The sequence below is a fragment of the Staurois parvus genome, unplaced genomic scaffold (assembly GCF_062004578.1).
Source record: "Staurois parvus isolate SC_StPar_1 unplaced genomic scaffold, SC_StPar_1.0 ptg000365l, whole genome shotgun sequence".
Classification (NCBI taxonomy): domain Eukaryota; kingdom Metazoa; phylum Chordata; class Amphibia; order Anura; family Ranidae; genus Staurois; species Staurois parvus.
In genome coordinates this window covers 6,022,279-6,047,324 of record NW_028318161.1, presented here as the reverse complement: position 1 = coordinate 6,047,324, position 25,046 = coordinate 6,022,279, and the positions used below count along the sequence as shown (strand labels likewise).

At 41.9% G+C, this 25,046-nt stretch overlaps 1 protein-coding gene across 1 annotated transcript in view; it reads right to left on the bottom strand.

The window, feature by feature from the left end:
- The window catches only part of TTLL11 (tubulin tyrosine ligase like 11), a 393,649-nt gene that overhangs the window by 191,646 nt on the left and 176,957 nt on the right, over positions 1–25,046 (bottom strand). The window contains exon 9 of the mRNA XM_089685248.1: positions 23,407–23,927. Coding sequence (XP_089541374.1) covers positions 23,644–23,927 — 284 coding nt within the window. The 3' untranslated portion in view covers positions 23,407–23,643. The remainder of the gene's footprint in view (positions 1–23,406; positions 23,928–25,046) is intronic.

The window sequence follows — 25,046 nt, the reverse complement described above, 5'->3', positions numbered from 1 at the left end:
TGATCAGCAATTTTACATCACAGGACTGTGCCAAAACTGGAAGCCAAGAGTTTGGCCAATGGTTGCAGTGCAGTCCCATTGATCTCAATAAGCAGGTATGGCAGACTATGCTGCAGCCCGTAACTACTTCCCACCAGCCGTATGCATGTATGTGGCCTCTCGGCGGGTGGGCTTTAACACTGAGTAGCCACATATATGTATCCCTATGTAAACACTTTACTGTGCTGCCAGAGCACTCCCAGCACAGTAACCGGCAGGTATCCAAAAGCTCCCGCTGCATTGGGAGCTTTCTGGTCATGTGACTGCCAAACACAGTAGTCACATGATCCGAATGCCCTCCTACATACATTGAGAACCTGTTAAAGAGCCAGGAGGCAGCTGGAAGGAAGGGAGGGGTTGTAAAACCTCAGCCTAGCCATTTGTCTTTACCACCCTCTACTACACATGTGAGAGAGCCTTTAAAGAATATATTCTACTTTGGGAACATGTTACGTGATCCACTCATTTTTAGGGTGGAACATGTAACATGTTCCCACTCCCACAGCCGATACGCTGCCCTGAAAGCAACATGCAATCTGTTGTGAATAGCTGCGGGAGCTGTCAGCCTGCTATTGCTTTCAGTGGGGCTTCCTGCCCACAGCTAATCACCCCCACTGATCTCCCAAAGCTAGCTGCAAATGTGAATGGGGCCTTAGGACTCATGCACGCTGGACGGTTTTAAAGCCAGTGTTAGGTGCGTCTGGCGGGTTTTATTTTCTGCCTCTAAAAACGCCCCTATATGTTAGTCTACATGTCCATGTACAGATAGACAGAGGCAGAAAAAAAAACAAAAAAACGCCTCCAGAGCATCCAGGAGTAGCAGCGTTTTGCTAAATGATAAAAAGGGAATCTAATTGTGGAAACAAATTGCCAAGATAAAGAAGACTGACTGGAAGACATAAAAGGCATGAGGATTAACTTTCCTCTAGATTAAAGCCTAACTCCAGCCAAAGTTTTTTTTTCCCACTTTCAATCAAGTGTTCAAGAGCCAGAACATCTGTCAAGATTTTTTTATTGCTTTTTTTGTCCTCATTGAGATTTTTTTTTCTCTGTCCCGGTGACACCAAGAACAAGAAATGAGAGGGTGCAAATGTTTCCTAGACAGCTCAAGGTCCTAAAGAGGACACAGCAATAAAATGATGACATAGGTTCTATCCCTTCCTACTTCTGTGCAAAGTTAGAAAAATACTGGGAGGTGGAGGTGGGCATTCCAATCATGCGAGTGATGTGATTTGCTCTCGCAGTGACCATATGACTGGAAGCTCCCGATTGACATTATGGGGTTTATTTATTAAAGCTGGAGAGTCCAAAATCAGACTCCCTTCTGCATAGAAACCAATCGGCTTCTAACCTCAGCTTGTTCAATGAAGCTTTGGCAATGAAACCTGGAAGCTGATTGGTTTCTATGCAGAAGGGAGTCTGATTTCGGACTCTCCAGTTTTAGTAAATAAACCCCTATGCATCAGGAGTTTCCTGTGACAAATAATTTACTGAGCTCAGAGTGCACTGTCAGAACAGAAAACCGCTCACTATGGACGCATACATGCCGCCACCTGCTATTAAAGCCCACGCACTCATATTTTATTTTTATTTTATTTATTTCAGGTGCTTATATAGTGCCATCAATTTACGCAGCGCTTGACATATATATTGTACATTCACATCCGTCCTTAACCCTCAAGGAGCGTACAATCTAAGGTCCCTAACTTACATTCATACATACACATACTAGGGCCCATTTAGACAGGATCCAATTAACCTACCAGCATGACTTTGGAGTGTGGGAGGAAACCGGAGCACCCAGAGGAAACCCACGCAGGCACAGGGAGGACATGCAAACACCAGACAGGTGGTGCCATGGTTGGGATTCGAACCAATGACCCTAATACTGCCAGGAGGAAGTGCTAACCATTTAGCCACTGTGCTGCCCACATATATGCATACAGCCGGCAGGAAAGAGTTAAGATGAGAAGTTTTAGCTGGAGTTGTTTTAAGGCCCCTTTCACATCACACGGGCAGACTCTGCCAAGCACACCCACCTGTTCAGCAAGTAACTGTCTGCTGATCCCCGCTGAGCAGGCGGATGACAGGTCCGTCTCCGCTCCGCTTGTGCAGCTGTTCTCTATGGGGCAGTCGGCTGTAACAGACTGCCTGTCCATTTACATCTGACTGTCATCCAATCCGATCTGCTAGATGGATGGGGAACAGATCCCCCCCCAACCATCTGTTTGTAGCAGATCGGATGCAGGCTGGTGTAAACAGATGATAAACACGTCTGTTTACAATCGCCTCCCCATAGAGAACAATGGATGGTCCGATCGGGTCTGCCTGAAAAACGGACAGGTAAACCCGATCGATCCACCTGTGTGAAAGGGACCTTATAGAAGACATACACTCAAAGATGAAAAAAAAAGTGAATGCTTGCCATGTTATAGGCAGCATCTGGTAATGCTACTTATTTCTAGATAGTAGCCTGAGACATTTGCCTTGAATGCCTCCTGAATATTAGCACTGTATTTCCTGTGTCTTGAGCCATGCAGTATGAGATCTAAGGAACTGCAGCCTGTGAATGACAGTCTCAAGAGATCTGGTAATGTCACTACTGTGCTGCTCAATGTTCTCCTTGCTGGGAAGGAAGCTGCAGTGCAAGGGTCTCCTTGCGTCATTAATTTTATTGATCTGTGCTTCCTCCAACTCTCTTGCTGCTGTTTGAATATTAAGCCAGCAGTTATTAATGGCAGTGGGCAGCTCTCCCTTCACCAAGGTGGCCACATCCGCCGAGAGACACAATTTAGGGCCAATTCACACTGGCCTGCGCTAAAATGTACATTTCCATCCATTTAGACACATTTTTACGCGTGCTGACATCCGTTGACATACATTTTGACATCCGTTGACATACATTTTGCATTTTAGCACAGCGCAATGCAACACTGTGATGTGAATAGGACACATTGGAAATTATTGTTTTTCAGATGTCCTTCCATTGATACTAGTTTTACGACTGCGCTAAAATGCACTAGTGTGAATTGGCCCTTAAAACAAGGAATAGTAAGTCCGTAGTGGGAAAACGATCAGCTGCAGAGAGCCTACAAGCAATCCTGGTGACTAGTTCTTTTCCCACTTGAATTTATTGGTTACAGCTTCCACACTTTAGGTCCTTTTAAACAACACAAGCTCTGGTAAGCAAAAGTGGACCTTCCAGTAAAATGCAAGATCAGGGCCTCCTTCCTTTGTTAAAATCTCTGCACAGTAGTAGTTGAAAAATGTACCCTAAGGAAAAAGAATATATTGCCATCATATCCCCATCTTCTGCTCATGACATCTAGAGGAGGGTGGCACAATGCACCTTCTGACGATACCCTGAGAACATGGAAGATCCTAAATTTTGTGAGAAAATGCTCTTGCTCTGAACTGGGGTATCATCTCCCAAGCTACTCCTCTGCAACATGGAAGATGGGTTTAGTATGTATATAATTTTTTTTCCTTCCAGGTACATTTTTCAACTACTATAATACAACTATTTTTACAGGTGGAGGGGGCCCAGATCTTATAAGCAGACCTTGCATTTTACTTCACGGTCCACTTAAAGAGTAACTCCACGTTTGTTGCGAAAAAAATTATCCTGTCTAGGTCATGAATGTAAATTGCAGGGATTTTACCAAACCATGTTCTGAAGTCCTACCTTTTGTTATTCTGAAGAGAGTTATTTGTTTCTCTGTGTCCATGTGCTAATGAATCTGTATGGGAGTGTTTGGGAGTAGTTTCATAATTATAAATCAGCTGCTGCACTTGCAGAGCTCTAATGAGGAAAATTGCAGGGTGTGCATGCCTTTATATGTGATTTCTCTTTGATACACGGTTCACACCAAGGCGGTGTGGGAAACGCTGCGAATCCTGTGTGTTTCCTGCACTGCATTGCAATCGCATCGCATTCCTGCGATCTGGTGCGGGTGTCAGTGATAAATTAATGACACCCCAAAACAGATCGCAAAATGCCATGCGATGTGTTCTCACCCATGCAACGCGATTCAGGTGTGGATTTTAAAAAGGGTCCTGCACCTTTTTTGGTGCGGATGCAATGCGATTTGAGCCATTAAGTGTATGGCTCAAATTGCACCAAACAGACATTTGCATGTAATTCGCACAGGAATGCAGTGCAATTCCTGTGTGATTTACATGCGGTGTCCTGTACTGCATAGTGTGAACCGGGGCTGAGAGTATCTCACCAAAAATGACATTTTTGTTGCAGCGGATTCCAAAAATCTGACTTGTATCTTGCAAACTTTTTGGAAAATCAGTGAGCTAATCACACAAGCAGGAAACAACATGTGGTGTACAGAATACCTCCAGGTAGCCATATTGCATTGTGATTTACAGAAAATATAGCACCACAGATTGAAATGGAAAGGTCATTTTTAATAACATTAAATTACAATATGACTTGCGTCGCAATTGTATATACTATTTTTTGTTAATTTTTCCCCACGAAACTGGAGTTACCCTTTAAAATCAAAAAGTGTACTGTGCATGAAAATACTTTCTTTGTCATAATTTAATCACACGCCACTGACAGTTGTTTCTGCCTATCTCACCTTCAGATTTGTACAGATTGAGAACAAATACTGGAAAGTCTTCAGGTAAGTTGTTCTGTGGGTGATATGAGGTCCACAGAGCTGAATTCAATGTATAATTTTTATTTAACATGCAGCGTCATGTCGCCTCTTCCTGCAGATTGTTCTGTCTTATCAAATCTCCGTCTGCTCACAATTTGCCACCCTGGAGTCACATCAGATCTCAGGATGGAAATGCATTTGGTAAAAAAAAATGAAGATAAAAAAATAATACAAAAGAATGAAAAAATTCTTTGTGAGCTGAAAAATAAACTGATTACAATGTCATATTCCAACCAGAGTCTGACTGGAATAGACTGGGATAGAGAAGTGACAACAGTGCCGCCCTCCAGAGGAATATACCTGTACATGACTAGATTTTACAGCTGTTGCTATACGGTTCTGACATTTTCCACATTATGTCTTCAGGCTGCAAGAACAGAGATCCAGACAGCGAGGAACAAGGCATAGTAACCTATAAAATCCACTCTGTCATCATTCACTGACACTCACTGGTAGAAGGATTGGTTTTTATGGCCCACTGTGGTTTACACATCATCATCATTTCATGAACAGATATACTGGCAGTGTGTACTCATAGAGATTTTTAAAAAGTAAATGTAATCAGACAGTTTAGATGCAAAAGCCTTCTCTGGGCTCAACAGTGTCCCTGTACTGCTCATTACACCCTTCCTTTTTCATTTCTACCTCCATTCATTGCACCATGTGAAGGCTGCTGGACTAACAGGATACATGCAGTGTCTTGTAGAGAAATCTGCCAACACATCAGCACATGGTAAGGCAACCACAGATGGACAATCTACGGGAAGAATCAACAAAAAATATTTTATAAACAAGAAAGATATTTCACGGTTCTCCGCTTAAAAACAAATGACAAAACACAGGTCTAATTTTCTGGGATGCCATCCTTTGCAGAAGGCTGCTTGCATTACAAGGCAATGACAATCTACCCCATATCCCTTTATATCCAAATGATCAATGATAAGGGTGAATACCTTTGAACCTGTGGATTGATGGGAAAGAAGTTTTATCATCTGTTCAATCATAGATATTAAGCTAATACCTGCCAAATGTTGCCACAGTGAGCCAACTAGGAGTCTGTATAAGATTTTTGACTGGAACAAAATTCAGCAGAGGTAGAATTCCAAAATTCAAAGTACACGGGGAATAAACCAGCCCACTGACATCATCCTGCAAAGTGATGGTGCTCAAGTGTTTGGAAAACAGGATATCTATCACCAACATCAGAATGTATCTTTAATATTGCATTATGTTTGCCATTTCATCAATGGTTCTGGAATATATTTCCCTAATAACATTTCTCTGCCTGTGTTGCCAGTTTCTTTGGGAAAGCTCCTCAGAAACTCAGGTTGGTCTTAGTTGGGCAGGTTATGCGCCTTATAGAACTCCACCAGCAGCCCTTCTTTCCCCATACTTGCTGCGCAAGAATGCCTGAATGTGCTGGTAGACACATCTGGCTGTGGGTGGATGGCTTATTGTTGATTGTCTATCTCTTCTAATATCTGAAAAAAATGAAAGAAAAAGAAAATAGGCTACACACCTATAAGGCTTCCCTCAAACTATATTTATTGTATATAAAGAGATATGAAAAGTAAAAACAGATTGCATTGGAGATACAGAAACCATTCTTAACCATGTCACCCCCCCAACTACACAGGAGGGAACCTCCCAAGATGAGCACCCCCAAGATGGCAACCAGGGATGGTGCCAAATCCACCCCGATATGAAGCTGCAGCACCTGCACTGCCCCACCAAATCACCCCCTCAAACCACCAACCCCCCCAATGACCTCCCGGGCCCACCCCAACACCCCCACAACCCACCCCCCAAAGGGAGCTGAGGTACAGCACTCTCTCACTAAACCCTCCCTACCCCCCAATCTCCATCTGTTCTAATTGCCCGCCTAACAACACACTGCATAGACATCACCAATATCATGAGAGTCAGTCCCGTGTCCTGCTAGGTATCTACATGCACAGGGAAAAAATTGAATAGACTGCAGTCAGTGCAGGTTGACCTAGACACCAGGTGGTCACTGGATGGTGAACTAAACTCTGTAGTTGAAAGACCTGATTGTTGGACACCATATAAAGATGGATTAATGCCTCAAAAGTCCAAGCCGGACAATCAGGTCAGTAATGCAAAAGGTTACTGGTGTGAATGTCTATATAGCCAATCCAAAAAATCCTTGCAGATTGTGTGCAGCAATGTAAATCCGATATGAATAAAGCCTATATATATGCAACATGTGAAAAGAAACCACATACAGCCTGCAGGTGGTGGACTTAGGCTGAATACCATACACAATTGGACAAAGGTGATCTTCAATGGCAAGCCTCCTGTGTATAGTCCAACCAGTATATGTGAGGTGTAAACATGAATAATTGTAGCACTGCCAGCGGGACTAGACACAATCATGTAATCCGAGTACCTGCCATAAAGGAAAGCACTGTGACTGTGCATGGATATAAAGTCCAATTCAGACTAGAAGTGAAGCCATGCAGTGTGTAAGTGGCATGCGGGGAATGGAGGGAGGGATGTGAGAGCCCTTTGATGCGTTTCGTCCTGCCTACTTCCGGAACTTCTTCAGAGGGATTTTTCTTTTGAGTTTTTTTTTCTCTTTTGGTTTTTCCTGTATTGCTTTAGGCAACATCCTACCAGGTACATCTGGTGGCACCTCACCATATTTCACATTCTTGGTGGACTCCCCGGCCTCTTTTTCTACTCTTCTAGTATCTATCAGCAACTTGACACAACGTTTTTCTTAGGGAGAAAGCTACCATTCAGATAATGGGCCTGTGTCGATGTGCTGTTGCTTGTGTTGGACAGGTTTTGCATTCCCATACAAGTGGAAAAGCAAAACCTACTTGAAGCAGGTCAGATACACCTGTCAGTGTATTCTGAATGATCTCAGAAGCATTTCAAACTCATGCCATTGACACAAGCCCAAAGTCCATCCACCTAGGCCTTATAGCTGTTATCAACCAATGCAGTTTGGAGATTAGGAGGTATCCAATTGTCTATGAGTAACTATATTTCCTTTCTTGTCATTTTTATAAATCAACTCCTCTATGCAATTTATGTGAGTCATCATAAGGACAGAGATGTCTCTACATCCATGTTCCCATCTGCATTCCCACATAGCAATCAAACCAGAAACTCGAGTCTGCAGACACAATAGCTACCTCCTTCAGAGCCCACTCACACTTGTACTTTGAGGCAACGTATGCTAAAACACACGTTAACACTCCTGAAATTCACCTTAAAGTGTGAATTGCACCCCAACACACTGTAGAGTACAATGCAGTGCAGCACATCACATTGTACATACTGTGCATTGTGGTGTCCCACTTTGCTTTAAGGAAATTTCATGTGCGTTTAGTAATCCACTATGTTGTATTGGAAACCCATTATTGAAGGGGCTGCCTTAATGCAACCCCATGTTAGGTGAGTTACATTATCTTACTAAAATGAGTGAAACAACCATCAGAGCAAGGACATAATTTGGTATCGCTCTTTAGAAAAGAACTACAAAAATTGTTTTATTGGAAAAATGTTAGCGAAACCTAAAGCACTGCGAACTTGGGACTCTGACATCTCTCACTAAGCCACCATTCTGTGTATAATATACTGTGGCGTACTGATCCCATGGGGGACATGACAGGAAGGTGTACAAAGGAATACAGGTAAAAGGTACTCTGGGAGAGATTACACAGGATGTACAATAAAATGTTTTATGTCAGACTTGCTCTTTTAATGTGGTCTACAGAGAAGACTGTATAAATGGTTAGTAGAACTGACACAGAGATTTCCCATGTGGCACACCCTACCGATGAGTTATACAATTCAGGCATGATGTGTGGTTATCTTACTCTTCCTACTAATTAGGAATTTAAAAAAATTGTAGCCTGCTATTGCTAAACGCCAGCAAACTCCATCATGCACAAGTATGCAGATCAGTAGTTTTGACTTCATTTACTACATACTTAAAGTGGTTGTGAAGGCTGAAGGTGTTTAACCTTTTTCATTCTATGCATGAAGGTAAAAAAAAACCTTCTGTGTGCAGCAGTCCCCAGCCCCCTCTAATACTCAAAAAAGCAGAGGTATTACTGCTCAGGCAAACAATCCGGATGAAACCAAAGCAGGGACAGACTCTGGCTCGCCACCACGCGTGATGCAAAAGGAAGAAGGATTAGCCGCACATCGGAGGATTGATGAATTATAGCAAATATTTATTGATCCATAGGACACATAAAACACCAGGACATGCATACAGAACTTGTTAACACGTTTCACATGATCTCGTGTTTAATCATAACCAAATGATTACTTATGATTAAGCACGAGAGCGTGTGAAACGCATTAACAAGTTCTGTATACATGTACTGGTGTTCAAGGTGTCTTATGGATCAATAAATATTTGCTATAATTCATCAATCCTCCGGTGTGTGGCTATCTCTTCTTCCCATTGCCCCTCTAATACTCACCTAAGCCCCCTCTCGATCCAGCGATGTGCACTGGAGTCTCGGCTATCCTGGGACTACCTCTTCTTATTGGCTGAGAGTGAGTGAACAAAGTGCCTTCCAGTGCCATTCATCTCCATGGGTGGATATGGGAGCAATGCTCCTTCATGCCATTCTCTTATGATCTCTTCTTTTTGAACCAGATAAAAAATGGTAGCAGTTTAAAAAAACACCCCAATTCCATTACACATGTACAAGATCTCAAAATAGCATAATTCTTCTAATGTGGCAGAGACAGTATATATGACCCCCCTCCCATTCCATCTCACTCACACAACAGAATTCTTCTAGGATGGTGGTGCCAGGATAAATGACCATCATATCTATCACACGTACACAGTATAACATGGTTCTTGCTCACTGTAGACATTATAATAAGACTGTATAATCGTCATACAATCTCATTTAGATTTATAACTATATAACTAAACTATATAAAAATGGGGACCTGCCTACATTATCCATTTATTCTGTATCCAGTCACTCAATTCCTGATCAGTAGACCTAAGGGCCAGTTCACACGTGTGGTGATGGTTGTTTTTCCACAGTAGAAGAACACCAGTCACTGCTAGGATACACAGAAAATAAATGTTTTCAGTGTGTCATATTCATACTGCAATGCAGCTCAGAGCTTGGCTGCAGTGTTCTGCAATAAAATGCACACATATCACAGCATTCCAATTTGGATCACATGCCCTGCTGTACAGTAACATGGATATAGTGTCATATTTGTGCCCTTCAAATAAAGTTTGTACAAAAAAAAATTAAAAAAGGGAGCTGTGTGATGTACTGAAATGCGCATCACACCTTCCCCTACCGCAGTATCACTGAAGACAGGACAGCTACTGGAAACGAAACCAATGTAGTTTAGTGTCCGGCAACTGTTACTGTGTGAACAGGTCCTTAACCACTTGACCTCCAGAAGATTTTACTCTCTTCATGACCAGGGCATTTCTTGTTATTCAGCACTGTGCTACTTTAACTGTCAATTGCACAGTCATGCAACACTGTAACCAATCAAATGTATATCATTTCTTTCATATACGGAGCTTTCTTTTTGTAGTTTTTGGTCACTACTGTTTTTTTTTTATTTTTTATATAAATGAAAAAGCCCAAACATTTTGAAAAAAAAACATTTTCTACGTTCGGTTATAAAACATATCCATTAAAAAATGTAAAGAAAATCAAATGTCATTATAATTTTAGGCCAAGATGTATTTTGCTACATGTCTTTGGTAAAAAAAAATCCCAATAAGTGTATATTAATTGGTTTGTGTGAAAGTTATAGCATCTACAAACTATTGTATATATACTGGAATTTATACAGCTACAACGCTATACTAATAATTCCGGTGATCAGCGACATATAGTAGGACTGTGACAGTGTGGCAGGCAATCTGGCACTAACAGACACTGGCTGGGACACTGTCATCGCTAGTGACACTAATACAGTGATCAGATATATTAATGTATACAGTGATCAGATATATTACTGTACACTGTCACTGTACGAATGACACTAGCTGGAAAGAGGCTAAAATCCATGGGCGATGAAGGAGTTACCTATATGCCTAACAAATGTAATATGTGCTGCTTTTACTTACAGATCTGGCTGTTTTGTTTCTCCCTGCTTTTCAGGGAAAAGAAACAGCCAGACCACTGTTCTGTTTACACAAAGTCCTGTGTATTTGTAGACACAGGACTGTGTTCTGTGATTGACTGCAGCCAATCAGCAGGTTTCAGCCCAATTCATTGGTTGTATCTTGCTAACAGACTTGTGCTTTTGCCAATAAGAGCACAGATTGTCAGGGGGCATGTGTGCATGCCCCAAATCTGAAAGAAAGTTGGCAATATATATGTATGTTGCCGTGCCTGCACCTGCCGCATGCTCACAGTATATATACTGTGAGCGAGTTGGCAAATGGTTAAGAAGATTGTACAGGCAGATTGTAACATGTATGTGTAAATCACAGCCCCACCTTAAAATAAAAGTTAGTCTACAGTGACAGATATTTTAGTTTTTTTAGACTCAAACAGATATCTTACTCTTCATTTCTGGCATGACATCAAGAAACACAAGTCTTATGGCCAAAAATACAACACAAAGCTTGGAATATTTTAATGATGGAAAAAAAAAAATCATAATGTGACATAATGATGTAACACACATCTCAGATCCTGTGTTTGATACATATAACATTTTACACAGGCACCATATGCGCCTTTAGCCTTTACTCAATTTCTTTTGTAACAATTTAGTTGAATATCTAAGCAGTGTTCCACCACTGAGAGGGAAGGAGGCCAACTGATTCAATGCTGCATCGGATGAGGTATGGAGACTCCCCCAAATGTTGTATTTAGGAGGGAGACATTGGAGACCAGCAAAGCACCTCTCACTGCCCCTCATTTTTGTAAAGCTGCTTATTACTGGAGAAGGACTGGTCTATAAATAACTACACAAAACATATTAACTATGTAATGTAACACGCAATTATTGGTATCCAGTGTTTAAAAAATAGAAAGCAACCTGGATATCTATACATTCTACTTACAGTACAAGGAAACTTATAGAAGGAATCATGTAGAATAGGAGGTATTAGCTTCAGAACAGCGTCTGATCCTTCTACATAATAATTCCACCATCATCTGCTAATGAATAAACACAAGAAGCACCTGGTGCTTTACTCTATCTTTAGTTTTCCTTCATGACGGGTTCAGACTCTACCCACTCAGATGACATCAAAGTCATAGGTGGAGCTTAGGCAAAACGTTCCACAAGTAAACCTCTATTAAACTTACCGGTATTTCCATGAATCTTCCAGAGTAGCTTACTTGAGAGATGATTGGCTCCACTCTCTACAGGAAGCACAAATTTGAAACTGTTTAAAAGGCCCCTCCCCTCCCTTGCACCTTAGTTGTTTGAAGAAGAAAGAAGCTTCCACCAACATGCAAAAGGAAAGGACCCATATTCCAAAGAAGATGATCACGTTTACACCCACATGTATTTAATCACAAAGTTATAACAAAATAATGGTGGAAATATGGATGCTGTCCTGGAGAATTCATGGAAATACTGTTACTGGTAAGTTTAAGGGAGGTTTCCCCTCATCTTCCAGGACAGCTTACTTGAGATGATTAACAAGATTCCATATCTTTGGGGGGGGGGGGAACCACAGCCTGTGTAACATTATTTCTAAAGAAGAGATTCTGGCTGGACAGCATCTGAACCAGAATGTGCTTGATGAGTGTTCTGATGAGGACCATACTGCCGCCTTTGAAATTTTTTCCCATGAGGCTCCTGCTCTTTCAGCCCTTGATGTGACCTTGTAGATTAAGGGGGTATATGACCCAAATATTTGTATGCCCATAGGAACGTGTCTCTAAACCATCTGGTGATGTAACTCTTGGATGCTTTAGAACCATTCTTAGGGCCGTTAAATAGAATAATAGTTGTGAGGTACACTATATTGCCAAAAGTATTGGGACACCTGCCTTTACACGCACATGAACTTTAATGGCATACCAGTCTTTGTCCGTAGGGTCCAATATTGAGTTGGCTCACCCTTTGCAGTTATGACAGTTTCAACTCTTCTGGGAAGGCTGTCCACAAGGTTTAGGAGTGTGTCTATGGGAATGTTTGACCATTCTTCCAGAAGCGCATTTGTGAGGTCAGGCACTGATGTCGGACAAGAAGGCCTGGTCCTCCGTTTCCTCTAATTTATCCCAAAGGCATTCTATCGGTTTGAGGTCAAGACTCTGTGCAGGCCAGTCAAGTTCCTCCACCCCGAGCTCGCTCGTCCATGTCTTTATGGACCTTACTTTGTGCACTGGTGTGTAGTCATGTTGAAACAGGAAGGGGCCATTCCCAAACTGTTCCCACAAAGTTGGGAGCATGAAATTGTCCAAAATGTCTTGGTATGTTGACGCCTTAAGAGTTCCCTTCACTGAAACTAAGGGGCCAAGCACAATCCTTGAAAAATAACCCCACATCATTATCTCCTCTCCACCAAACCTGGCACAATGCAATAAAGCAAATACTGTTCTTCTGGCAACCGCCAAACCCAGACATGTCATCGGATTGACAGATAGAGAAGTTCGATTTGTCACTCCAGAGAACACATCTCCACTGCTCTAGAGTCCAGTGGCGGCGTGCTTTAGCCCATTGCATCCAACACTTTGCATTGCACTTGGTGATGTAAGGCTTGGATGCAGCTGCTCGGCCATGGAAACCCATTCCATGAAACACTCTATACACTGTTGTGATAATATGAAGGCCACACAAAGTTTGGAGGTCTTTGGCTATTGACTCTTCAGACAGTTGGCAACTTCTGCACACTGTGCAGTTCAGCATTTGCTGACCCCGCACTGTCATTTTATGTGCCTTACCACTCTGTGACTGAGTTGCTGTTGTTCCCAGTTGCTTCTGTTTTGTTATAATACCACTAACAGCTGACATGGAATATCTAGTAGCAGGGAAATTTCACGGATGGACTTATTGCACAGATGGTAACCTATCACAGTACCATGCTTGAATTCACTGAGCTCCTGAAAGCGACCCATTCTTTCACAAAGAATCAGTCTGCATGCCTAGGTGCTTGATTTTATACACCTGTGGCCATGGAGGTGATTGGAACACCTGAATCCAATGATGAAGAGGGGTGTCCCAATACTTTTGGCAATATAGTGTATTTTTAAAGCTCCCTATGATCTCCAAATAGTGAATCAAACACCTCCTGACATCTAGACAGCTGAACCTTTCTTCTGCTCTATTCTTAGGTGACTTGCAAAAGCTTAGTAAAACTGCTTCCTGGGATCTGTGAAATTCACTAGCGACCTTAGGCAAGTACAAAGGATCAGGTTTAATAATACCCTATCCTCAAAGATAGTTAAAAACGGGTATTTGCAGGATAGAGATTGCAGATCAGAAATCCTTCTACCTGATGTAACGGACATTCAAAAATTCACCTTGAGAGTAATCCATTTCAAATTAGCCTCCCACAAACTATCCATGGTTCTCTGGCACATCTTTGAATGCACTTGGAATACGCCTAACCCTGGCTATGAGAAACCTCTTCCCTAGAGGATTTTCAGCCAGTCTAATATCCAAAAACACTGACAGGGCCACTACCTTTACAATACCTGTAGAGAGACCCTTGTCCACACCATTTTGAAAAAAATCCAAGATACAAGAAAGAGAAAAAGAATCCCCCCTTTTCTTTCTCTGCCAGTTCTTAAAGGTGTTCCAAACTTTACTGTAAATGTTTCTACAGGCTCACAAGAAGGGTTTCAATTACTCTGAAAATCCTTTGAGCTCAAGGATGCACTGCTCAACCTCCAAGCAATCAGGTGAAAGATCTAAGTGCTTGGATGCCAAACTGGTCCCCGAACCAGATTTCCTCGATGTGGCAGGACCCAAAGAGGAGCTAATGAAGTGCCTTTAGGGCTGAGAACTAGCTCCTTTTGGGCTACCGTGGTGCTATCAGACTTACATTTGCCCACTCCTGTCTGATTTTCTGAATTACCAGTGGCAGTAAATGCCGGTTCACATATATGTGGATTGGATGCGGTTTGAACCGCATCCAAGCTGTATGACATGTAAAATAACATTGCTTCCTATGGTGCCTGTTCACATATGTCCAGTGCACTAGCAGATCGGATTCAGTGCAGACTGAAAAAGAGTCCTATATGATTTCTGAGCAGTGTGGTCCCGTTCAGGTGCAAATTACGTTTCTAAACCACACGTCATCAGTTGTGAACAGGATAAAATCCTGTCCTGAACCTGATGTAAACCTGATACGAACTGCTGAACAACTACTGTATCAATTAGCTGTGAAACCTGAGCTTCAATCTGCTCCGGCACTAAGGCAAATGGTAAGAAGGCATATGCTGGACTGAACGTCCAAGGGTTTGTTAGCGTATCTGTTCCCAGGGCCTCTCCCCAAAGAAATAGAATGCTGTCACCGTTCTGTTCCATCTGCATGTAAACAGATCTACTACAAGAGCCCCCCATTTTAGGGTAATTTTCTTAAAGATCTCTACATTCATTTTCCAATTGTTGTTGGAAATCCTTACTCAATTTAAGTTATCCACCTGAACATTCTCTGTGCACTTGATATGAACTGTAGCGATTGAGAAAATGGTCTTCTTTACCCAACATGGTATTTGACATGCCAAAGATAAGAAGCTGTCTCAGCAGGTGCCACCCTACTTATTGCGATATGTCACTACTGTGGCATTGTTCGTGAAGACCAGAACGTGCTTCTCCAGGATTCTTGACTTCAATGCTCCTACAGCCTTTCGTAGGAGCTCCTTTTAGTTTGACCAATGTGCTGCTTCCTCCTGCATCTGACTTCTTTGGGCATGCCAATCACCTAGTGGAATCTCCAACCCAAAAGATTGGCATCAGTAGTGATCTTTTCTGGTATAACCTGAGACCATGGTCTCCCCATCCTCAAATTTAGAGGATGTTCCCACCCGGACAGATCAAGTGAATCTCCATCTGGGATGGTAATCAACAGATTCAGGAAACTTTCCTTGCAATTCCAGGATCTGAAGAGAAACCCTTGAAGTGCCCTGGAATGCAGCTGAACCAGCAGCACACCTGGGATTGCCACTGTCATTAGACCTAATAGCTGCATAACCGGCCATATTGAAGCCTGGGGAAGTAACCTTAAAGCCTGAAACAAGCAAATTATCTTTTCCACTTTTTCCTCTGTCAAAAAAATGTTTTTGCTGAACCGTGTCTACAGGGAAACATCAAAGACTGGGAAGGCACCAGGTTCGAATTTTCCTGATTGACTCTCCAGCCTAACCTCTAACGGGTCTGAAGAACCAGTAGTAAATCCTAAGACAATTTCTGTTTATCCTGTGTGAAAATCATCTAAATAGGAGATGATTGATATCCCCCTCAGATGAAGGAAGGCAAAAAACTCAACCCTAATCTTCGTGAAGATTCTTGGAGACTCCAAGCAACCAAAAAAGTAAGGCTCTGGACTGCCAAAGCTGAGTACCATATTCCATTTGGATCTCAAATCTTCAATACTGATGAGCCTGAAAAATTGGCACATATAAATACTCATCCTGGAGGTCCAGGATAATCATACAAAGGGGCCCAAAAAAATGTATGCGCACTTCAACATTTTTCATGAAAAATATATGCATAAAAATGTTATTACTACATTTATATAATATCAAAGGGTATCTGTATGTCAGGTTTAAATTATGAAATCACATTAGGTGCTCAAAGTGGTCGCCATTAGCATCCAGATATTTTTGATTTTGGCGAACTACTGCAAGAACAACAGTGACTAGAGTGTCCACAGGAATTGCTCTGCGTGATGTTTCAATTTCTTCCCATTGTGCAGTCAGCAGGGATATTGAATTTCTATTGCCCAATGCCCAGGCCATGTAGTTCCAGGCGCCAGGCAGGTAGTTTTTCTTTACCTTCAGAAGCAGCAGTTGGAAGCATTTGGGCAGCAGCGCTGTCGCCCGAATGCTTCCACACAGTGCCAGCCTCTCCACTGCATTACATTCAGGGGAGCACAGGGGAGACATGCAGGGTTTTTTAGACCCTGGACGTCTCAATAAAGAGAACCTGTCACCAAAATAAAAGTTTTCTTTTTTAATTGTAAGAAAAGAAAGTTACACCCAAGCACATACAAACGTAAAAGAATGCGCTGGGGCGCCTACGCATGAAACCGTTGATTTCGATACACGTAACATATCGCTGCGCACGCCGGAATGAGAGCAATGATTCTAGCACCAGACCTCCTCCGTAACACTATATTGATGACCTAGAAGGGGCTTTAAAAGCGTCACCTATAGAAAATATAGGGTACTGAAGTTCGTCGCCATGTCACGAGTGCACGTAAATTTAAGGTTTGACAAGTTGGATATCTATTTACTCACTGCAACCTCATCTTTTATATTTTACAAAAAAATAGGGTCATTTATTGGTCTTTTTGTGCCCTAAAATGAACCTGTATTTTTTTACTGAAATTTTACGATAATATGCGACATGAAAAATTGGAACGAACACTATTTTATTCTCTAGGGTCTCCAATTTCAGAAAAATATATCATGTTTGGGGGTTTTGTGTAATTTTCAGGCCTAAAATTCGCTTTTTAAATCTTGTGCAAAAAAAAGGCTCTGGCAGCGAAAGGGATAAAGGATAAGCCTGACACTCCCCTTTCCGGACAAGCACCCAGTCAGTGCTCATTACATTGCAAGGTCTCTCTGCCCCCTGCTAGTCCAGGAGTGCGGTGCTAGAGACAGGCAGGGAGGGGAGGAGGAGATAAATAGGGCAATGTTAAAAATATTGAACATTTACAGTCAGGTCCATAAATATTGGGACATCAACACAATTCTAACATTTTTGGCTCTATACACCACCACAATGGATTTAAAATGAAACGAACAAGATGTGCTTTAACTGCAGACTGTCAGCTTTAATTTGAGGGTATTTACATCCAAATCAGCTGAACGGTGTAGGAATTACAACAGTTTGCATATGTGCCTCCCACTTGTTAAGGGACCAAAAGTAATGGGACAGAATAATAATCATAAAGCAAACTTTCACTTTTTAATACTTGGTTGCAAATCCTTTGCAGTCAATTACAGCCTGAAGTCTGGAATGCATAGACATCACCAGACGCTGGGTTTCATCCCTGGTGATGCTCTGCCAGGCCTCTACTGCAACTGTCTTCAGTTCCTGCTTGTTCTTGGGGCATTTTCCCTTCAGTTTTGTCTTCAGCAAGTGAAATGCATGCTCAATCAGATTCAGGTCAGGTGATTGACTTGGCCATTGCATAACATTCCACTTCTTTCCCTTAAAAAACTCTTTGGTTGCTTTTGCAGTATGCTTTGGGTCATTGTCCATCTGCATTGTGAAGCGGCGTCCAATGAGTTGTGAAGCATTTGGCTGAATATGAGCAGATAATATTGCCCGAAACACTTCAGAATTCATCCTGCTGCTTTTGTCAGCAGTCACATCATCAATAAATACAAGAGAACCAGTTCCATTGGCAGCCATACATGCCCACGCCATGACACTACCACCACCATGCTTCACTGATGAGGTGGTATGCTTAGGATCATGAGCAGTTCCTTTCCTTCTCCATACTCTTCTCTTCCCATCACTCTGGTACAAGTTGATCTTGATCTCATCTGTCCATAGGATGTTGTTCCAGAACTGTGAAGGCTTTTTTACATGTCGTTTGGCAAACTCTAATCTGGCCTTCCTGTTTTTGAGGCTCACCAATGGTTTCCATCTTGTGGTGAACCCTCTGTATTTACTCTGGTGAAGTCTTCTCTTGATTGGTGACTTTGACACACATACACCTACCTCCTGGAGAGTGTTCTTGATCTGGCCAACTGTTGTGAAGGGTGTTTTCTTCACCAGGGAAAGAATTCTTCGATCATCCACCACAGTTGTTTTCCGTGGTCTTCTGGGTCTTTTGGTGTTGCTGAGCTCACCAGTGCATTCCTTCTTTTTAAGAATGTTCCAAACAGTTGTTTTGGCCACGCCTAATGTTTTTGCTATCTCTCTGATGGGTTTGTTTTGTTTTTTCAGCCTAATGATGGCTTGCTTCACTGATAGTGACAGCTCTTTGGATCTCATCTTGAGAGTTGACAGCAACAGATTCCAAATGCAAATAGCACACTTGAAATGAACTCTGGACCTTTTATCTGCTCATTGTAATTGGGATAATGAGGGAATAACACAAACATGGCCATGGAACAGCTGAGAAGCCAATTGTCCCATTACTTTTGGTCCCTTAACAAGTGGGAGGCACATATGCAAACTGTTGTAATTCCTACACCGTTCACCGGATTTGGATGTAAATACCCTCAAATTAAAGCTGACAGTCTGCAGTTAAAGCACATCTCGTTTGTTTAATTTCAAATCCATTGTGGTGGTGTATAGAGCCAAAAATGTTAGAAATGTGTCGATGTCCCAATAGTTATGGACCTGACTGTAAGTCACCATAAAACCCCTTTTGTTTTTAAAACATTCCTATCACCTCCGATTTAAATACGGTTTCCGGTAAAAAAAATTGTCAAGAGGGACAAGTAGATTGGGACACCGAGTTAGTCCCTTGGACAAGTAGTTTTTTCAAAAATTTCCACACTTGAGTCAGCATAGGTGGTTTTCTATGGTACACCCCATCTTTTAGTGTTCCCCACAGATAGAAATCGAGGGGTGTAAAAGTGTTACTAAACCCATGATCCTGCATTCACTAGATCTGGTCTCCCACAGTACACAGAACATGGAGATGCAATTATTTTAGTAAATATAAACTGCTAAATACCTTTTCTTATCAGCAGTTAGTGCAGTCTTGTGATGTCTATCAGTGTCCAGCAGAGCACTGGTTAAAGCTTGTAAGAGGAGTTTTCATTCTCCCCTGACTGTTCTATGAGTCTGCAAGACCTCTGACCATCTGTCTTGGCCCTGTGCTGATCACATGCACTCTCCCAAGAAAACAAAACAAAAAATTCTCTAGCAATAAACAACAAACTGAGCATGTGCAGCTTGCTCCCAAAGCTTTGGACTGGGGACTGTTGAAGAAGAGGATGATCAGAGAAGACAGGATCAAACATCCTTTTTACACAATGCAGAGGATTAACCCTTAGGTTCCACAGCGAGTATAACAAGCATGCTTTACTGCATATACAGACTAATTTTACTGTTGTGGGTTTAAGAACACTTTAAGTCTGGGGAATGTGGAAGGAATTCAACAGCACCTCTATGTCCTATCCAACATCCTTGCAAAATGTCCTACGCCTTTCTCCGATCAGGGTCATCTTCATTCATGGAGTGTAGGAGTCTCAGGATGAAACATTTCCAGTGTGCTCTCTTCAGAATATATCATATGCCTGATCTGCTGATTCCTGTCTCATGTGCACATTGCTTGACAGACTTTTGCGGTGAGTATGTAAACTGCTGCACCAACATATCCAAGGAAGCAAAACCTTTTGCTATGTGACACCTTCCAGATCCTTGCTTGTGTACATCACACACAGTGCCATCAGTTTTGAACTTATGATTTTGTGTGATTGTTAGTCTTGTTGGTGGTTCTTTTCCAAACTCACTTTGACATTGTCCTTGAACTTCACACACATTTTCAAATTTACAATACCACTTCAAAATGGTCTTGTGTTGCTCAAAAGTCAAGCGTACAGCCATCATTTTCTTTGACTCTCTCCTGATGGTCACATGATGATATCAACAATGGTGCGACTACTGCTGCCATAACTCAATTCGGGTTTTAAAAATGGGCATAAATAACTGTTTAAGTGGGTATACATTTTTTGAGCCCCTCTGTATATGCATTCTGTAACAGTAGGTTTCTCATCGTGTATAGATTTTCCATCCAAATTTTCTGAACACCAGAAACCCGTTCAGCAATTTTAAGTTTATAAGCATGTGGAATTTTCCTGAAAGTTTCTGGAACAGGAACATGTGAGAATAAAACACTTTGACCTCTTGATCCTCCAAAACTGGAACACTAACTCGTTTCATTCTGAGAGTTCCAAAATAGCCTTTTATTAATAAACCTCTTCCTCTCAGAGGGAATTTTTTTTTGAGGAGTAAGTCTCTAAAGCTGAACCAAAGAGAAGCTAGCTGCTGCACTGAATCTGCTGCTGCATCCACCAGGAAAGCCACCGATTTAGCTACCAGGGGGAGATTCCCTTCTCTGCTCCATCAGGGTGTTGGATGATAGCAATTGGTCTGCATACCCAGACATCAAGATTCCTGGCAACACATGTGGAACCTAATGCAGGTCCTAATAAAAAAAACTCAGAAATCCCAGGTTTTTGGTAGCACAGATTCAGCCTTTCTGTCCATATGATCCTTAATCACACCTGCATCTTCAAATGAGAGATCCAAATTTAGATCCAGATTAAAACCTGACAGAGTGCAGCATTTAATTTTGGACACTTAAAAAAACAACTCTTCCTCTTTAGTGTCAAAGACAAAAAGGCTTTTGTGACCTCTAGACAAAAAAAGCTTCTTCTTCGGCTCTTTCCATTTGGTAAGCATAATATCGTATAAGGACAGATGAACAGGAAAGGTTCTCTGCTTGCATTCCTGTAACCCCTAATACATCTGAGGCTGAATTCTCTCCATATTCCAAGTCAGAGACTGCTTGCGAACTGACTATTTCTAATTAAAGGGGGGGTGGGGGGGTTAGTGGACACAAAGGCCTCCTTCTCTACTGTAACAGCTTTAGAGGTAGAGGGCCCAAAACGTGCCTATATCGGTCTGAAGGATTGAAAGGCAGAATTAATCTCTTCCCTCTTGGAAGACATGAAGCCTTTTATGCATGCCACAGACTTAGAGCCTGCTATAAGCTATCACACAAATGTTTGCTATATAGGTGTCGGGCAGCTTAACTCTGCAATTCCCACATCTTTTCTTAATGGGCTTGTAAGTCTGTAAGAGAAAACAGAAAAGCCAATTTAGCTCTGCAAACCAATACATCTCCTGACCAAACTCCCTTAATACAGGGAGACCACATACCTTAGGAGCTGTAGCATTGGTGGTTGATGCTGCTGCTAGTTTGGCTTTTGCGGGAGCTCCTTCTCCTCCAGGGGTCTTACTGGTACCCCATAATCGTCAGACCACCGAGGTTTGCTGCTGGATATCACCACTGCCTTGACTACTGCAGGCAATAAAGGGCCACAACCCCTTGCCGCATAGCGAGTGGCAGCTGCTCGGTTCTGTGTCCAGCTCAACTGGCCTCTCTTCTGAGATTGGAACCTCCACGACCAGAAGTGTGGAGCGTCACTTCCAGTTCCGACACCATGTTTGCCCATGTGACTTATGCCACCAGAAATGTGTCATCCAACACCATCTTGGTGCACCCAAAGGAAGAAAAGGGAGTGATCACATGTACCAGAAGGAGCCACTGCCATCTTAGACCCAGAATACAGACTCCCAACTTTCCTCCCCCAGATCCACCACATAGCTGCTGGCCCGCCACCACACCACTAGGGACCTGAAAGGTGAACCAAACCACTGGAGTCACCCTCTAACTTGAGGCAAGTATCAATTACAGAAAGGGAAAGCCCTTCTGGTAAAAGGGAGGCCAGACACAGGCACACCAGGTCTGAGCACTAGAAGGAGGTCTAACAACCACAGTTATCAGAACCAGGGGAACATAAACATTGAATAGTGTACTCCTGGAAGGTCCAGAAACACAATACAACTGAGGTGCAAGGGAGGGGAGGGGCCTTTTAGGCTCCTTCTGATTTGTATTTCCTGTAGAGGGTGGAGTCAGTTATCTCTCAAGTAAGCTGACCTGGAAGATGAGGAGGAAAATTACATTATCATTATTACCTTTCCAAGTGCAGCACATATTGTGGAAGAGAAATCAACACAAATATAATATACACAATAAATAATAATATAAATACAATAAGGGCATCTTCCTTACATTATGCATCTTTTCAACATCATTCCTGAACAGCCTGCACTGTAAATATATATATATATATATATATATATATACAGTATATATATAAAATAAATCCACCAACAGCACATTCCTATATACAGAAATCCACAGATGGGGATGCGGCGTTCAGAATTCAGTCAGGACAATACAAAATCCATCAAACAACTGGAATACATCAGTTTTCTTCATATATTTGGGCACCCAGCTTCAGAGACTCTCTGGACTTGGAGAATGATTATATATATATATATATATATATATATATATATATATATAGACAGCCTCGGCCAGGATACCAGAGGACAGACCTATACAGCAGTGCAGTGCAAACCCAAGAAATTATGTGGAATGTGTGGCAACCTATAGAAACCAGATTTCCCCAGTTACAACAATTGGGCAAGAGAAAGGTGGTTCTGATTGCCATGGGTTAATGCACAGTGTTCTATTTCATAAAGCATCTGTAGATTTAGCAGATTTACTGGCCTTATACGTAAAACTGGAGAAAAGGACACCATTCTGCCAATATCGCCCAACAGACTCCAGCTGTCAGTTTTCTACAGCAGGTTAAAAATGAAAGTAAACTTTTTACTGGTTGCTATAGATGATAGGCACATTCCAACCCTAGCAGTGCTACTGACAGACCACCTGAAGGTATTATACTCCATATCCAACATGTGCCCAGTAAGAGCAGAAGAGGTATATGTATTCCAACTCAGTTATTAAAATTACCTGATGAGCTTCATGTGTTGCAATCAGATTCTTCCTGTGTTGTAAACTGGAAGCATATCATTGTTATTGGTGACCCAGACTAAAACAGTGATGTGCTTTTTACAAGTGTTAATACTTCAGAATATAAGGTGACCATGATGCTGACAGTTTTTGCTCGTTCTGTAAAATCTGTGGTGTAAAATATGCATTTTAGTGCATATTTAGGGTGGGTCGGTATCAGGCTGGCAAGTAGTTCCTTCATGAATGCTGCAGCTTGTAGTCTGACAGTTTACAGGAAATGCTGCTGCGATGAGACAGAGGTGTATATGAGGTTAGGCGCAGATTCGTGTGGCGGTAATTGCTCAGTGCATTTCTGTGTTCCAGTGTTCCTCTGCTGCACAGAATTCTCTTTTCTTCTGCTGTGTTCACCTGGCTATGGCAGAGGTCAGCGAGTGCCTGCACTTGCTCATGAAGTGGTAAACCTTTAAATCGCCTTTGTGCTAAATAGAAGAAAGCCTCAATGAAGGCCTGGAGACACATACCTATAGAGAAGACAAATCACAGCAATCAGAATCGATTAATACCATTCCCCAGAGACCACTATCAGTCTCCCCCATAATCATCAATCACAGACACTCCCCCCACCCAAACTCCCCATTAATGCGCAGAACAAATCCACTTTATACAGTGACAGCAATTTTCCCAATGGTTTCCCAGTATATGAAGTCACTGAGACAGTAAAGGGTAGCCGAGAGTTAAGCCATGAAAAAAATGTTGCCTGCTCTTGAGCAAGGACAGTTAGCTCAGCCAACCATAGGTACCCCATTTCATCAAGTTTGCACCTATTCTACTAAAAAAATAAGTCATGTAAACATCCCCCGCAATGTTATAGCAGAATGTTGATTGAATGATCAAACAACGCTTTTGGAGTCACTGCAGACAGCAGTGATAAAGGAGCCCTTAGTTGTTCGAAAAACTTAGCAAGTCGTGTTTTGACAACTCCGTATACTTTCTTTTGGCGCACTGATGAAGTGCTGATTGAGTTTACATTATTTCTGGAAGGTTTACAATGATGCCATGTGCTGATTTTCCACTGCAGAACCCATAGTTCACAGGAGACTGTGACACTGTACAGAGTGCTCCGGGTAACTTTTGTCTCTTTACTTGTTCAGTCAGATTTATTTTCTCTTTAAAGTGACACTAATGATATCCTTATTCTCTAAAAATAATCCATATGCATCCACTAATTAAAGACCCTGTAATATATTTTTATAAAATTGTCTTGTACGGTGTTTTTTCTGCCTCCTTGTAATGTCCTCTGTGAGCTCTCTTTACTTCTTTTTGTATGGAATGAGCAGTGCATATTAGTTGTGGTCACGTGTATTATTCAGTTTTGTTAATATCTGGAAAACGTCAGAACAAAACTGCTGAACCACCAGACAGGTTCATCAGGTATGGTAGATACAGTAGTACCTGTGTGACTGCAGCCCAAAAACCACAGATGGGGATAAGCTGGTACACAGTAGGTGATTCTAGTAGATACCATATAGCACTGCATAAGGGCATTAAAGTTGGTCTCAACTGCCAGAATGCTGCATGGGTACCCTCTGTTTCTAAAAAAAAAAAAAAAAAAAAAAAAATATGACACCTGAAATCTTTAT